This window comes from Pocillopora damicornis, chromosome 3, assembly GCF_964200805.1.
Source record: "Pocillopora damicornis chromosome 3, jaPocDami1.2, whole genome shotgun sequence".
Classification (NCBI taxonomy): Eukaryota; Metazoa; Cnidaria; class Anthozoa; order Scleractinia; family Pocilloporidae; genus Pocillopora; species Pocillopora damicornis.
In genome coordinates, this window is record NC_142672.1 from 4,955,753 (window position 1) to 4,972,492 (window position 16,740).

The window sequence follows — 16,740 nt, forward strand, 5'->3', positions numbered from 1 at the left end:
TGAAGTGGATATTCCGAGCCGTTTTAACAGTGATTTCACGAGCGATCCACATTCACAACATATAGACGCCATTTGATTTTGTGATTGCCACGTGACTCTGGACTTTTGCGTTCTTTCCCTTTAATAAACGCTCTGTTAAAAGCCATGGGGCGTTTATTCAACTTTTTTATTTTAAACTAGAGAAAATGGATGGCTACTTCATTTTGGGATGGGCCACTTCAAGGAAACTGGCCCGACTGGTCACCCAGCGCTGGAGTTAAGTTTTAGCCCTGAGATAGGCCAACTTCCTGACTCCTGGGCTTTCTCGGCTCAATCAATGCAAGGCTGTGAAGAGTTATGACAGAAAGGTTTATATTATTCCTCCCTACGAATTAGATTTTATCATTTTAGTGAAGCTTCTTGACCTGAACAAAATTGCTCAGTAGTTAAAGTTTTTAAAGAAAAATCAAAGATAGCGGGATGAATGTCTCAATTTTCATATTCTAAAACTCAATGTGAAACAATAGACACCCCTAGAGGGCCCACAAAAACTCCTAACAGCGATGACTTCTTTTATCATGTCATCAATTCTGAAATGCAGAAAACTCCATTGAATTTGTTGTGTTCAAGTTTCAAAGTATGATTTATTTCTACAACACAAGACTAATGCACTGATCAGATTGAAGCCTCAATATCCTCACCTGCCATTCAGGGGCATTTGACTGTCGTTCGTACTACGGGGTAGGTGTTTAAAGTTAAGAGTTCACTTTTGCAAGCTGATGGCTCAGAAGAAGAGATCTACAAGATCTAGGTTTTAAAGTTTCAATCGTCAATCAATTGCTGTTTAATGAGTAGAAAGTCACGGTTGCTGATTTTACAAAAATATCTGGATCTCGGGTAAAGCATTTGAATACAATTTTGGCCCGGAGGAGATGGATTTGAAAAGAGGGGTTTAAGGGTTTTTATATTTCGCTTTCTCTCTTTCTTTTTTTTCTAATTTCCTTTTTAATAAAATTGTATCGAGATTAGATTCACTTAATGGATTTGTGAAAGGGATTGACTCCTGATAAACAAACAAGCGCTCTTAAAAATATTCACAAATTCTTTCAGCTCATGTCATGTTTCACGGTGACGCTGTTTGGAGGCCCACTTGTAAGATAAACGAGGGACAGTATTGGCTATTAGAGTAGCACCTTTTCCATTCAGCGCATCAGTTCGAGAGAGGCTAAGAAAACCAACCTATCACGAGGAAATGTCTTCCCAAGCGGTAAAAAACTGTTTTAGGCCAAATGATTGCACCAGGAAAGCTAAGGTGGCACTGATCACAGGTGTTACTGGACAGGTTAGAAATATAACGCATTTATTTTTAGACTGTGTGTATTTTTTCCATGATCAGATTACAAAACGATATTGCCCGATTGCAATGGTGTATCAACTTTAGAATTTTCATTAAGACAGTCCATCTATTGAACGTGGATAACTTCATGTTTCAGTACTTTGTCTTCAAATTGTGTGGGTAATCCAAACACACTGGCTTTCATCAGGTGTGAATAACGTTTGCAAAGATAAGAGCGGACCGTCCAAATAAGGTTCACTAAAACACGCGATGTGAATTTAGTGTATGTTAGGATTCATATGATCGTATGTATTCATAGTGTTTAAAAATTATGGCTGTGCCGTCTACCAGTTTGGATAGGAACAGGCAAAGGGTCTGGGATCGCTTTAAACAGCACCTGAGCACCACCAAACATCAGCATTTATCAGAAAAGAATGCACCGCCTTTACGGGCAATAATTTTTGCCTCTAGACAATCTTGTTTAATAACAAGCCGAATCACCTCATAAATGCTCAAACTTTCCGGGTATACTAGTTTAATATTGCGGATCAATCAGGTTTGTTACTAAAGCCAGGCAACATCAGAACTATTCTGCCATCACAAGAAAAAACTTTTTCTGTAGAGGCTGAATGATAAAATAAAATAATGATTCTTTCCTCAGACCACTTGAATGTTATTTTATAACATTCGCATTTACCGTTTTCCTTTGGTCGCGCATCGTAAGAAGTAAGGTTTTCCTAAGACCTTGAAATGTAATGTTTTGATTGGTTGAAACACACTCACACGTGGCGTCACACAACAGCAGTCATTTTGTTACGGCAACCGGCATGTTCTGATGTGAAACCCCAGGTATTGAGAGTCCAGAGGTTGCATAGAGTTTTTCTCCTCTATTTTTGTGAACATGGCAGAGGCAAAACGCCAAAAGAAAGTGGCTTTAATTACGGGCATAACTGGACAGGTGAGGCAATTCAAGAGAGTTATGTAATGCACAGCGCTCGGAGAATACCGATTGATGGAGCATAACATGCGTTTAATTAATAAACTCTTTAAAGAGCGTACATCCACACGTGTTAGAAGTTCCTAATAGTTTTCATAAAATTCGAATGGAAATTAGAGTCCTTCTTGTTCTCAAGTAGTCCTCTGGCGATCTCAATGCTGACAATTTACAACAAAACTTTCGATATGAAGTAATCTTCCCAAACCAAATGTTTAGTGGTTGCTGGCAAGGCGCTCGAATTGGTCTTAAGGGAATACAAATTTAGAACTATACGTGTTGGAAAAACGAATGTAAAAGATGTTGAATTTGCATAATTGCATCTTGAAGACATCTGGATGGTAATTTGTGTGTTCGTGATTTTAGGAGTGTAGCGCCAATACTACCTTCTGAGATCGGATGCTGCAGCATTGAGAACCTGATTCAATACCCAACCAAAGTTACCTTTATAGGTAATTTAGTGTTAACAGCTGAGGGCTAACGCTCGAAACGTCAGCTCTTTTACCCTTTACGGTGGCCAATTTACGATTTCAACTCAGTTGTTAACACTAAATTACCTGCTACGCTCTCCCACCGACGCAGCACCACAGTTTCTTTAGAAACTTACCCCCTTTATTCAAAGTTACTTTTAGGTTTACTGAATTTGGAAAAACGTAGTTATTAAAAGGATGCTCTGACGAAGGGCTAACGCTCGAAACGTCAGCTTTTTTACCCTTTACGGTGGCTAATTTACGTTTTCAACCCAGTTGTTAACACTAAATTACCTGCTATTAAAAGGATGGCCTTACTTGAGCAACTTAAACCAAGTGAATGAAATATATCATTTCGCACGGCTATGATTGAAATTGGAAGGTAATGCATGAACAGTTATATCAAATTACTGTGATAGCAAGACTAGATTGGTAGTTTACAACAGTCTCGTCCCAAAAGTCTAATTGATCTAGACAACAACAAAGTTATCCATGGGGAGAGTTCTGCAAAGATTTCCATATTACTTGGCACACTATTCTAAAACAAAGTTGAAGTCCCTCAGGCAATCTGATGTCTTGTATAATTTTTTCATCAATCCAAGAACTGTATGCATAATTAAGTATGGCTTTGTAAAAAATCTTGTCAAAGGGATATTCTTTTTGTCAAAAGCATGAGAAAGAGGATAAATCGAAGTTCCCCACCATCATCAAGAAATAAGTCCTCAGACCTTCAGATTTTTTTCACTAGAAGCTCTAACATTGATCTGCAGAGTACTCGATGGTGAGCTCTTTCTTGGTGGTCAGTTGCATCCGTCAACAACTTCAGTATGCACTACCAATCTATTAAAGGCTGCTATATGATCAGTGAGTCCCAGCCTTGATGTGTGCGTGAGGGAAGAAGAACTGTGCTGGCTCTTTGATGTGTAGTGAATAAATGCAATAAATCCTGCTTTCTGTGGTAGCATGAAGCAACCAGGACCAATCCTTTCACTCCCATGTGTGACTTCTTACATTATCAATACAATATCAAGCAAACAAGTGATGAAAATAAGGAAAAATATAAAATATGGGAATGTTAGTTGATCCAACACCAAACTCTCCAAACTAAAATAATTAGAATTGTATGGAAAACAGTAAAGAGAATTACTAAGGACATCTTGGAAGCGAAAGGGTTCAGTCTCCTTCCCCCCTCCCCCCCCCCCTTTTTTTTTTTACTGGTGAGATGCTTGTACATTATGGTTCATTTCCTTTCTTCCTTTCCCTGAAGAATCAGGAGTTTCCCACCCAGTCCCCTGCTACCCAGAGTAGTGTTATGAGATTAAGTGTTTTGGGAGAAAAGTCATGACAAGAACTTGACCAGAAATTAAAGCCACAGTCACCAGTCAATCTGACCAGACTTTTGAATGCCAACATGGCAAGCTTCTACCTCCTTGTAAACAGGCTCTTACCCAAGCACACTCTGTCTTTCAAAGGGCTTCAGTGGGGAAGTGATATGGTCTAAATCCTGTTAATAGAGATTGGTAAAAGTATTTGGGAGGCGTGCATTAGAGGCATTCCTTTATCACTTAGCTCTTAACTTGTTTGTAATGCTTTGAAACACCTCTACCAGTTTTAATGTACACAAACGAGAATAACATATTTGCAATTTAGTGATTTGAAAACTACTCAAAAGGTTGGTCAGATGGCTATATTTGACTTGCATTAAATTTCCTATAACTGTTGTTATTTTTTGGCAGGATGGCTCATACCTTGCTGAGTTTCTGCTTGCAAAAGGTTACGAGGTAAGTAAAAGATCCCATCAAATATAGTGCAGTCTATTGGTTTTGGGCACTGTTGTGTTTGCAAAAATGTTGGTAACTGTATATTGAAGATTCTACTTTCTTGTCTGTGAATTTGACATTAATACAAGTAGATTGGTACATTAGCAACTGAAATGTCAACTGAGATTTTTAGAATTGTTTACATTTTGATTGGGTTAGATTTGTTAACCTTTCTTGCAAAATTGTTTTAATATTTATTGTCCTTAATAATGCTTTGTGAGAGGTAATCCTATTTAAACATTATTTGTGATTACAAAACTGGTAAGAACTTGTAACTAGATAAACTTGATCCTTATTATCTACCAGTACTTCAATCAATTTTTTTCTCTGTTGTTTTTAATTATTAATAAATAATTAAGTTAAAAGTTCTTATTATGAGTAACTACATGACACTTGCTTATTGTGTTTTCTAGGTGCATGGAATTATCAGGCGTTCTAGCTCTTTCAACACAGGGAGAATTTCTCATCTGTATGCCGATACCAGAACCCATAAAATGGGAGGTATGCCTGCCTATTGTACAGTGATGTACCTTCAACTTAAGCCTGTGAGTTGGTTCTCAGAAAGTGCAAAGCTCACAAGATTATAGTCAACTGGCAAAGCAAGCAAACCAAAGGTCTGCTAGATCCCCTTACAGACCTCTTGCTGCATGAAGTCTTGCAGGCTTTACCTCTCACGCCTTATTAGTAGTGATTGCTGGCTTACAGGCTACTTTGACCTTTGTATGTCATCATCTTCTACAAAATCTCAGATCAGTATAACTTTTGCCAAAGTTTAAAACTCTACATCACTGTTACAGCAAAGGGAACTTATCTAAGAATACTTTATTGTCAACCCTATCACTCCCAAGATCTCATTAGTAATTTTCCTTAGTGTCTGCCATACAATTCTTATGATGTGAGTTTGAATAATTTAGTATTGGATTGACAAAATCCCTTTATCGGTATTTTTCTCTTTTCTCATCCTTTGTTAATCCCAAATTCTATCTCTGTCACTCATGAGAATTAAAGGGTTAACTGACACCAAAAAAAACCCTTAAATTTATCAACAAAGTGCATGCACGACTTTAATTTCTTCTAATCATATTGCCACTACCCCTTAACTAATTACAATTACATATACGTACAGTATAAATTTTTTTGTATCAAACATATTTTATATGCTTTTTTAATTATGTAGAAGTGTTTTCTTTCAAAAGCTATGAAACTACATTATGGGGATCTTACTGACAGTACAAACTTGGTGAAAATTATCAGTGAGGTGAGATTTTTCAGACTGTTCAGACATCCCTGTTTTTTTTTTTTTTTTGCAGTTGTGAGATTGAAATATTAATTTAAAATTTGTAGGAAAGTTAAACTTCCTAAAATTTATTTGCTAGTATGTCCAATTGTGTTACATAACTGAAAAGTGAGTATCAAATTTGACAAGTAATGATCCAAGATGAATAATGTATTTCTTCCGCTCTAGGTGAAACCAAATGAGGTTTACAATTTAGGAGCTCAAAGCCATGTGAAGGTAATTTTTTAAGCTAAAAAGTTTATTTTGTAGCAATGGAGTTTGAAGAGTGCGGTTTCCTTGTTATGAAAAGTTTAATATCTAGCCTCTTTATTGAAAAGGATCCTCTTAAAAAGAGAGTTGAAAATTTAAACCCCTTTTTAATATTTTGCAGACAAACTTGTTTCAGTTGGCATAAACAAGGTTTAAAAAAGGTTTTTAATTTTTCTCTTTTTTATGATTTCTTTGTTTAGGTTTCATTTGATTTAGCTGAGTACACTGCAAATGTCGATGCTGTGGGAACTCTCAGGCTGCTAGATGCAATCAAAACTTGTGGACTAGAAAATGATGTTAGGTTTTATCAGGTAACATGATGTTCTTGCAGTTGTCCTTCAGTTTTGCCATATCTTCAGGGTGCTTTATTAGCAGATCTTAACAACTTTAGTTTGTGCTAAACAATAGTCAATGAAATTTTAATTTTTTTCTTGAGGAAAGCAGTTTAGCTACCCAAGTCCTGGTACTATTAAAGTGCTTTAAGTATGCTTTATGAATGGGACATTCACAACAGACTGGAAATTTCATGTACTATGATTTTAACTCTTTAATTCCTAACAGTGATTACCATGTAACCTCTCCCTGTGATATCCATACATCCTTCAGCAAACAGGAAATATGAAAAGTTATCAAGTAGAAGTTGTTATTTTGATCAAATACCAAATTCTCCCTTAGACTTAACTCTCGTAACTAATTTAGAAAGAAATGTCTAGCCCTCAGAGGAGAGGATTACTTATTAGATCTTTGAAGTGAAAGGGTTATATTGTAGGGGTCAGAATTTTGTAGAGTTTACATACATTTTAATCATGTTTATTTCATTTGGTTTCTTTAATATATTGGTTTATAGGCTTCTACGAGTGAAATGTTTGGAAAAGTTCAAGAAATTCCACAAACAGAGAAAACTCCATTTTATCCCAGGTCACCATATGGTAAAGATATATATAATTATTGTTTTTAAACTACTGCAAGCTGTAAATGTTAGTAATCACTCATTTGCTGAGGTTGTTGTCAGATTGAAATGCATGTTGCAATTCAGCAAACTTATTCCGCAATTCGTTTTTGCAAAATTAAACAGTAATTTTCTCCCTTAATTTTGTTTGAACCATCTTTAATCCATAGGTGCTGCGAAAGTGTATGCCTTCTGGATAGTGGTGAATTATAGAGAGGCTTACAACATGTTTGCCACAAATGGGATTTTATTCAATCATGAAAGTCCACGTAGAGGTAAAGATTAATTACCACATGATCTCTTATTTAAGCAATAGACTACTCTTTCTATTGGTTTAGGGGTGTAATTTGGGTTAAGGCAGTGTAGTGGGGTCCTGGGTTCAAGACCTTCACTCTTCTACAGACTGGATTGGTTCTTAGTTGTCTTGAGTTCATCTCTTTGGCTGCACCTTGTATATGGCCAACTGGTCTGCCTCCTGTCAATTGGGATTTTTAAACACTGTTTATTTACAATGTTTGTTTGCAATTTGTTGTTATTAGGCCTGAAAAATCCTGTTAGGGGAGTGGTTATTGAATGTTGTTGTTATTATTATTTTATTATTATTATTATTATTATTATTGTTATTGTTGTTATTATTATTATTATTATTATTATTATTATTATTATTATTACTATTATCATTATCATTATTATAACCCACATGGGATGTTGAGAGCTGGAACACAAGACAAATCAGTAAATCATTTCCAGTAGCCTCTAGCTTGTTATTTACTCACGTTTTTGAGTGTTCTCTCTCTCAGTTAAGTTATTGTGCTGATTAACTAACAGAAAATGCAAACAATTACTTTTCGTAAAATATGAACTTTAATTTTCTATGGGTTTACCATAAGCATATGTTGGTTTTTTTGGCCAATCAGGGCATTCTTTGTATTCCTGTTATTTTGTAACAAATGATAGACTTGACATAGTTGTTATATAACAAAACAAAAATCATAGTATTACTAAACACCATGTCTAAGTACAGGTTAGTGAGTTGTCATTGCTATGATTTCTTACCCAGGTGAGACATTTGTAACAAGGAAGATAACAAGAGCTGTGGCAAAAATCCATTTAGGATTACAGGATGAGGTAAAAGAACCATAAATTACTTTTCAAAAGGGTGCTTGTTCACTGTGCAAATGACCATTTGATATTGAATGTCACAATGGAGCATAAAATGCATGTGGGGAGTGGCCAGGGGGTGTGCTGTATTTGTAGTCCTGTTAGCAAGTGAAGCAGTTTAATGCATTCTGCTTGTGTTGTGCCATCATGATAATTGAGTCAGCTTCTGTGTATATTTCTCACCTTTTTTGTGATCTATATTCCAGCTTCAACTTGGAAATTTGGATTCTAAGAGAGATTGGGGGCATGCTAGAGATTATGTTGAGGTAGAGAAATAATATTTTGATGTCAAACATGGACATAAATATGATTTATAAAGGCCGCAGTGTTCTAGTGGTAAAAGTGAATGGGGGGGGGGGGGGGAAGAGGTATCCCTATCAATAGGGTAAGCTCTGCGGTCAGAGTATTCCCTGGCAGCTTTATTGATAGATTGAAAACCAGATAACTTATGAAATAGATGTACCCTCATAAATCATAGTATAAAAAATATTTTATTTTAAGTCTGATCACTTTTCCATCCAGCTGGGTCATTGAAACACCTACACTGTAAAATTAACCAATCATTGTACTGTAGATATGAATTTAGAGCCAGAGCTTTCCCTCTTCTTGGCAACTTCCATCACAACACTTGCTTTTAAACCTTCCCTCTTCAACCCTCCCCTTCACAAACCAATCAAAATTTTTAAAGGGGGTAAGTTTCTAAAGAAACTGTGATGCTGTGTCATTGGGAGAGTAGAAACAGGTGATTTAGTACTATCAACTGAGTTGATAGCGTAAATTGGCTATTGTAGAGAGTTTCCAAGCTGATGTTTCGAGCATTAGTCCACCATCAGAGTGATGTGATGAAGGGGAAACTGGAAAAGTCAACCTTGAAACTCTTTATGGTGGCCAGTTTACATTATCAACTTAGTTGATGATACTAAAGTACCCAATCAAACATTTGTTTCAGTGATTAATTGTTTGTTCCACCATCCATATTTGTTCTGGCTTTGCATCCCAACTTTAGAGATCAGAGAACGCACAATTTTTTAAATTAATTAACTTTACCCTCATAACAAGTCAGTGAATATTGTTAGCCTTTCTTTTTATTGTAGGCTATGTGGCTTATTTTACAACATGAAAAACCAGAGGACTTTGTTATAGCAACTAACAAAGTTCATAGTGTCAGAGAATTTGTAGAAGCAGCTTTTCAAGAAGTTGGAATAACCATTGCGTAGGTCTTCATGTGATATTTTATTTCCTATTAGGTAATTAATATTAAAGATACATTTTAGACAACTCCCAAGGAAAGGAAACATTTCGGTACTTTAGATAAAACTAGATGCAAGAAAGCGTGTGAGAAAGAGAAACTACCAACAAACATGGCTCAATTGGACCAAAGAAGATGGCAAAAAATCCAGCCATAGAGCAACTTTGCACATAGTTCTGAAATACATGCAGTGCCCTCATCACTTAAAAATGTGATTGGCCATCAATCAGATATTTGTAGAAATGGACTGATTTGGGAAAGCTATGAGCTGCAAAAGACAATCAAATAGCAATAGCTTAAACAACATTTCCCTCCCTCCCCCCCCCCCCCCAAAAAAAAAAACAAAAACAAGTGTTTCTGTCTTTTACTGTAACTTAAAGCCCCATGTGGCTGGTCAAAATCAGATGGAAGCACTCCTGAAAACAAACTGTTGGTTTTTTTAATGCTAAATGGACAAGAAGTGGTTGTAATGAGTTGGTTAGTGGGGTAGGTGTAGAATGAAGTTTTACAGTTAGAAGTAGATCCAGTCCAGTCCAGGGAAGAATTGCATTCAAATATAAAATGTAAAGTTTACTGTCTTGCAGGTGGGAAGGAGAAGGTGATAAAGAAATTGGTGTAGACGAAGTCAGTAGGAAGGTTCTTGTAAGAGTGAATCCAAAGTTTTACAGACCTACAGAAGTGGTGAGTTACATTCTTTGATTATATCACATGAAGACTGATGAGTTTAAAGAACATTACAAAATCATCAATATTTTGCATGATTTGGTCCCCTCATTGCTGATAGGCTGGTCTTTTAACCTGGACAAAAGGGTCTCAAAGTCCTGGCCATCATCCATGGGAATTCTACTTTTTTTGTATTCTTGATGCCATAACAATTTTTTATCTTGGGACCTCTTCAAAAGTGTCAATAGAATGGAACCTTTTACATTGTAAATTTCTGCAATATGGATGCAAATTAAATGGGCTCTTGATTGACACAAATACTCTGTCTGATCACTTCAATGAAGGGAAGTATCTGGAAACACGACTTTGTGACACTTTATCTAGTCTTAAGGCAGTCCCTTAAATGGAGATTCCATAGTGCTGGTGTACTACGAGTATGATTTAAAATTGATGCAAATATTTACATTTGGTAGGAATACCTTCAAGGATCATTCGAGAAATCAAAGAAACTTCTTGGCTGGGAACCAAAAGTGTCTTTTGAGGTACCTGTTAATTGTTGTTATTATTGTACTCATACTGTATTCAAAATGGCAATAGGACCAAATGGAGACCAATTCCATCTGTAAGATTTCATATGAGTGATGAACTGAATCAGACAACTGTGAAGCGGGAGTCTGATTTGTTCATCTTGAGGATGATTACAGACAGAACTGGATGACACAAAGTCCTGTTACCAATTAATCAAAACTATGACAAATTTGTGAAAGAAACTAGACATCGATTTTACATTTTCATAAAAAAAAGAAAAGAAAAGAAACAATTAACTTGGCAAAATGCAACACAACAACACATGCAGATGATGTATTCTGTCCACTTACACTGGCATGATGTATTAACTTTCTCTTTAACTGTCCTATTACACTGTCCAATCAGAAGCATGATGTGTACAGTATCCTATTAGTACTCAAATCAGGCTGGTGATCACCAATTATGTTTGAGAATTTTATAGTTTTGATTGATATTGAAATGTTAGCATGTGTAGGAGGGTGAAAAAAGTTTGGTTCACGGAGTGCTCTAGTTGAGTATTTTAAACAGTTAAATATGTTATATGTAGGTGTAAGTTATTAAAAAATTGTGGATGGTTATGGTAAATCTTAATTCAGAGCCTCCCTTTCCATTTTTATCTCACAAAAGCCTTTAAGGCTTCAAAATTCTTTAAAGGTGACATGTTATTTGTGGTGGTCAATTTATGTTTTTTAGCATGGTTGGATGTAGTAGTCATAAATTTTTAATGCCACAAAGATATTATTAATATTCCCCTTCCCTAAGTATGTGGCTTTTTTAATTTGAAAATTCAAGAAAGTTGCAATGATTTTGTGACCTTTTTACAGGAACTGGTAAAAGAAATGGTGCAAGAAGACATAGCACTTATGAAGAAAAACCCATTAGCTTAACTTTACTAAGTGAATGGTCCAATGTTAAGTTCACTGGATGGATGCACAATGAAGACATTTTCACATGCTTAGCCACTCCATTGTAGGAGACTAAATATACACGTTCTGCCAGGACAACTTGTTTACAGCTTCAAATTTTCAAATTTCATGTATCTCCTACCCCCATTGCTGCATTTGAATTTGTTTTATTCAAGGACAAGAGTCATCAGAATTCTTCAAGCTGTTGCAAACCAGTTGTTTGCAAGAAAAATGTAATATTAAGTTGGTTGTTTGTATTTTATTGAGTTGGGAGTTGTATGCATATATTATAGAATATGGATTCTGTGGAGTATTTATTTTCCTCATGAAGATGTAAGGACCATTCCTTCTTGGAAGCCTTCAAATTTTGGCCTTCAAAATTGCATTTTATTTGTTACGTGCACTATTTATAATCACATCTTGAACAAATTTTAATATTGCACTCATATTGCAGTGATGGGGCCTTACAATTGAGAACAATTTCAGCAATTAGTTTTGTGGAAAAAAAAAATCATTTGCTAGTTAAAGAGAAGAGATTTAGTATTTTCAAATCCCTCTCCACCTTAAATACTCACCTATAAATGTGTGTAATTTCACTGAATTAAAATAAAAAATACACCTAAAAGCTGTTCATCTTTTATTTACCTTTTAATAGATGTCCAGAAATCCAACAAAATTTGTGGTGTCATTTATTAATTTATTATTGCCTTAAATAATATTTTTTAAGCAATTCGTTAAGCTTCCATTTAACATGTTTTGAATATGTAACTCAATGTCTTTAACATTACAACTCATCTCTGTCTTCCTTCCTTCGTTCTTTATATTTATCTTGTTTAGCTTCTGTCTGTATTTTTAACTTGTAAGCAGCTCCTCTATCACCAGGAGCTCCAGCAACAGGACCATGTGGTTCCTCACAGTACCGTACAATTGTTTTCAATGTTTCTTGAGAGAGAGCTCTGATATCATCACGTGTGAGAAATCCCTTGCCATCAGGATCTAACAATGTGTGGAATATTTCATGTGTGTCTCTCTGGATCAGCTCCATGGTTTCTTCATCAAGAGTGAATATATCTTCTATCAGTTCAGAAAATTTCCTTTCAGTCAACCTATCCACCTGAGAAAGATCGAAACTAATATTTAGCAACACAACTTGAAAAAAGAGCATTTGTCAACTACTTAGCTTTGGGTCAGGGAGAAGAATGGTTTGATTTCATGGCCAAGGCCCTGTTTCTTGAAAGACTTGATAACTTAATGGACCAAAAGCTGGATTTTCTTTGTATGCCATGTTTCATTCAAGATAAAGATACCGATAGATTTGTAACTGAAACTGCAGAAATATCGAGAAGAGTGAATAAATACATGCTGTGCCAGAATCATTTGACCCCATTGCCTGGAGAAGACTTGCAGTATGCGGTTGAAAAGTCACAATCTACATCTAGTGACTTTGTCGCAAGACAACAGAACAAATTTATATTATCAACAAATTCTCCTTGTCAGCACCTTAGGAATTGTAATAATAATAATAATTTAATAATTTATAGACTTTTATTGTGCAATTATCAATATAAGAATTTTCAATTGCACATTACAATTAAATGTTAATTATTCAACCCTACATAGATACTAAAAACTAAAAAAAAAAAAAAATTTTTTAAATGAGAAAAATAAAACAGCGGAAATAACATTCTAATTCTACCCGGTGTATCTCAATTCAGCCGTTTCATCAGTGGTTCTCAGTTGGAGAATTCTTTAGTAATGAATGTGAGGGGGTTTGTTTCTAACCTTCATTTTAATAATTCTACTTGACCCCCCAGAAGAGCCCTCACCTGAAGGCTGTCAAATGAAGACAAGAAGTATTGTCTGAATTTCTCCACATTCTGATAACCCATGTCGATAGTCTTGTCTCCTTTATTGTAAGTCCAGTGCACTTTAGCTTCACTGAGTGGTCGGTACTCATATGTCTCATTCTCACAGCTAGAATTGTTGAATGTGTTATCAAGAGACACAGTAAAAAGCATTGTTGCAGAGATGGTGCGATTGCCTTTGTATGAGCGCACTTGGTGTATGTAACCTGTTGGTAGAATTGTTAATTGAATCAATTAGTTAAATTGGCTTTGTAAACTTTTTTAAATAAAAACCTTCACCAATTAAATATGCTCAGCAAAGTTATCTTGAAAGGGTAAGTGGTTTGATAAGATGTACAGACACTAGGAATATCATGAAAACTAAAGACTGAGAGCTTTCTCCAACATTGCTTTCTTTTTTCATGGGTACTCACCAAGTGCCTTCTACACAGGCTATCACTTGTTTAAGAGATCAAGTGAGAAGGTTTGAAACCATCTCTGGTGGTTATTATTCTTTTCAACAGAACGCAAACTAAATGCATGGTTAAAAAACTGTTTTATGAGATTCAGATGGTCATTTAAACAGAAGCATAAAACTAAGGTTCCAATTTTTAGTGTAAACATAAAATTCATTGTGTTATTGAAGAGCATAGTGAAATAACTCGAGGTTGAGAGAAACATTATGAGAGGGTGCTTACCTGAAGGGATGAAGATACAGTCGCCTGGTCCAAGAGTACTGTATGTCCACTCCACTTTGGAAGCATCTGGATACAGATTCAGGTCAACCATATCAGGATCAATGCTGGAGTAGCCTGAACCAAACTGTGGGGGCTGAAAAACAAATACATTGAGATCTCACCCCTTTGGAACAGTCCAAAGAACATGGTCTAGTATTGGTAAGACTGTCAATTATAGACATCACAGAAACTAGAGCTGCAAGGAAGGGGGACCACTCAAGGGCAATTTGGGTGGGGTAGTTCCACTGGGGCCTCAAGGCTCTGATCCTGTCTAAGATAAAGTCAGTTCATTTTACTGACCTGTTCAAGAAATGAGTAAGATTTGTCATTCAGCAAGTATGACAATTTATCATGTAACTAGCATAGTGGTATTAAATATGTAAAGAAAATATTCAAATCCTGTATTTTAACACTGCACACTTCTGATGATCACACCCTGTTAAAGGCTCACAGTCCAGTAAGACACCATTCTGAAAATGCTAAAAAATTGAAATTGAACACCCCAAAGTTCCAAGCTCCACTTCTTTTAAAGTCGCTTCTTGGCAACATGATAAGAATGGTCATCAGGAAACAAAATGAAACAAAACAGTATTCTACAGGTGTACTTATTCTGTATAATCATCATATTCTCCACAAATGTTTATTTTACGTGCACTTTAGACTATAAAATGCTGAGTACTGGAGCGCTTATACAGCTCGCTGTATGGCTGCCATGTGCATGTCACTTAAAATACCTGGGTGACTTTTCCAAAACTATTCCATGCTCCCTGTGACAAATAAACTGATCACACCTTGGAGTCCCCTGGCCTGTTACAAACTCAAGTTCCTAAAACCCATACTTTAAGGGTACATACCACTCATACTTCAGACTCACCTTGGTGACATTCAGAACAGGTGCGAAGTCTGGGTGAATCATCACAAAGTCTTTGCGGCCTGCAACAAGGCAGTGAATGTTATGGTCTGCATCAAAATGAATCACAGATCGTGTTCCTCCAGAGCTCATCCAAAAGTTAAGCTCATGTAAAAAGTCTTTGAATGTGCCACACATTAGACAGGGGAGCAACTACAGAGCAAAGAAAGAGAATGTTCGAGGAGAATCTTGATAACAGTAAATTGTAAATGGACATGCATACAAATCATTCATTTTGAGGAAATCTGTTTTCAAAAAGATCATTGGCCAAACAAAGTAAAAAATGTAAATAAAAGTTGTGATACTGTGTTCTCTGTCTTAGGTAAAAGTTTAATGAAGTTGTATCAAAAAAGATTTGTAAAATAAGAAATGCAAAGAATGAAACCCCATTTTGAGTTTATATCTAATTGCTAAGACTGTCAGAAATGATGATTGAAGAATATCATCCTAAATAGGACTGGCAGATACAAAGGAGGGTCTGCCCCTCTACCCCTCCTTTCCCCATCAGACATGTGGTTATTCACACTACTTGTTTGAAACCAAAATTATTTCAAAGACAGAATTGAAGATTACAACTTAACTTGAAGTGTTCAATTTTTTTTCTCTTATTTATCAGACCCTGATATGGAAGCATGCTAAGATAATGCTGTAGAATTCATAGTTTGATTCGGAAAGCATCATCATCTATGACAAGCCATGGACATTCTCCAAAGTATTAGTTTGAAATATGGGTTCTAAATTCACCTGTAAACTCTCTACGAATCTCTTCCAAGGGGAAATATGCCTCATTGTCCGTCCCTAACGACCTAAACATGAGGAATGTGACCAATCTTTTCCATTCTATTAGGACTGAAAGTTCTTCCCGAAGCGTAAATTGCAAATTTATACTCGAGTAAAAACAGGTGAGGAGGGTACCTCAATTGTTCATTTAAATAACAATACATTGATGAGAACAATGAATGTTAAAATTTAATCCTCGAACCATTTGAACTTTTTACGACTTTATAACTGTGATAAAAAACCGATAAATTTTAAAATTAATCAATGAAAGAGGCAATTTTAGCGTCAGAGAAACATTCACAAATGAATATTTTGCGAACATGAAACATATCTACTTACTGGAAGATCTTTCCTCATCGGGTCAGGCAAAACTGTCACTACATACAGATTTTCCTTTCCATAGACATCAATAAAATCACCCAATAACATCCTTGACGTTACCCCATGTGTTCTGTTTTCTGTTTTCAGCTCTGTCAACACATCTAAGTCGCCATATTTTTCCTTTAAATACTGGTCGCTCCACTTTAGTCGCGCTGGGGAGTTCGCGATAGCCTGACGGAATACAAGTGGTTTTAACATGCTCACATGTTTATCCCAAAATTCTTGAGGTTTTAGAACTGAGTTGTATTCAACTACAGGACCATTTGGTGGTCTTTGCAGTCCAAACATTTTTAAATGTCCTGCTAAAATGCTTGGATCCTCTGAAGGAAGAAACTGCGGCGGGAATACAACTTCCTGGAGACCCTGTGAATGACCCTCGCTTGACGGTAGGAAGGCGGTGAAAACGAGAAAATTCTGAACCAGAGAAAGAAGTAAGAAATAAGCCCTTG

At 36.0% G+C, this 16,740-nt stretch overlaps 2 protein-coding genes across 3 annotated transcripts in view; one reads left to right on the forward strand and one right to left on the reverse strand.

Annotated features, from left to right (window-relative positions):
• Positions 1 to 107: 107 nt before the first annotated feature.
• Positions 108 to 12,264, forward strand: LOC113665924 (GDP-mannose 4,6 dehydratase). 2 transcript variants are annotated; one of them, XM_089199808.1, is made up of 15 exons: positions 108 to 347; positions 1,090 to 1,321; positions 4,516 to 4,560; positions 5,013 to 5,100; positions 5,796 to 5,857; positions 6,065 to 6,112; positions 6,346 to 6,456; positions 6,993 to 7,074; positions 7,265 to 7,369; positions 8,155 to 8,222; positions 8,462 to 8,521; positions 9,350 to 9,468; positions 10,089 to 10,185; positions 10,641 to 10,709; positions 11,559 to 12,264. In XM_089199808.1, the coding sequence occupies exons 2-15, from the start codon at positions 1,232 to 1,234 to the stop codon at positions 11,619 to 11,621; spliced, it is 1,107 nt and encodes a 368-aa protein (XP_089055934.1). In that variant the 5' UTR covers positions 108 to 347; positions 1,090 to 1,231; the 3' UTR covers positions 11,622 to 12,264. The 2 variants fall into 2 exon arrangements, with proteins under 2 accessions (XP_089055934.1, XP_027037459.2); XM_027181658.2 differs by lacking the exons at positions 108 to 347; positions 1,090 to 1,321 and adding an exon at positions 2,094 to 2,273.
• LOC113665923 (uncharacterized) overlaps positions 12,005 to 16,740 on the reverse strand; it is a 4,889-nt gene continuing 153 nt past the window's right edge. The window contains exons 1-5 of the mRNA XM_027181657.2: positions 16,250 to 16,740; positions 15,095 to 15,283; positions 14,182 to 14,314; positions 13,466 to 13,710; positions 12,005 to 12,753 (exon numbers count right to left, since the gene is read on the reverse strand). The exon at positions 16,250 to 16,740 is cut by the window's right edge and continues 153 nt beyond it. Coding sequence (XP_027037458.2) covers positions 12,424 to 12,753; positions 13,466 to 13,710; positions 14,182 to 14,314; positions 15,095 to 15,283; positions 16,250 to 16,740 — 1,388 coding nt within the window. The 3' untranslated portion in view covers positions 12,005 to 12,423. The remainder of the gene's footprint in view (positions 12,754 to 13,465; positions 13,711 to 14,181; positions 14,315 to 15,094; positions 15,284 to 16,249) is intronic.

What these genes read in the sequence shown, in the direction of transcription:
- LOC113665924 (XM_089199808.1), top strand. Translation starts at nt 1,232, where the DNA reads ATGTCTTCCCAAGCGGTAAAAAACTGTTTTAGGCCAAATGATTGCACC. An exon ending in ATGATGTTAGGTTTTATCAG is followed by an intron (nt 6,457 to 6,992) that starts GTAACATGATGT and finishes ATTGGTTTATAG; the next exon opens with GCTTCTACGAGTGAAATGTT. An exon ending in ATGCTAGAGATTATGTTGAG is followed by an intron (nt 8,522 to 9,349) that starts GTAGAGAAATAA and finishes TTTTTATTGTAG; the next exon opens with GCTATGTGGCTTATTTTACA.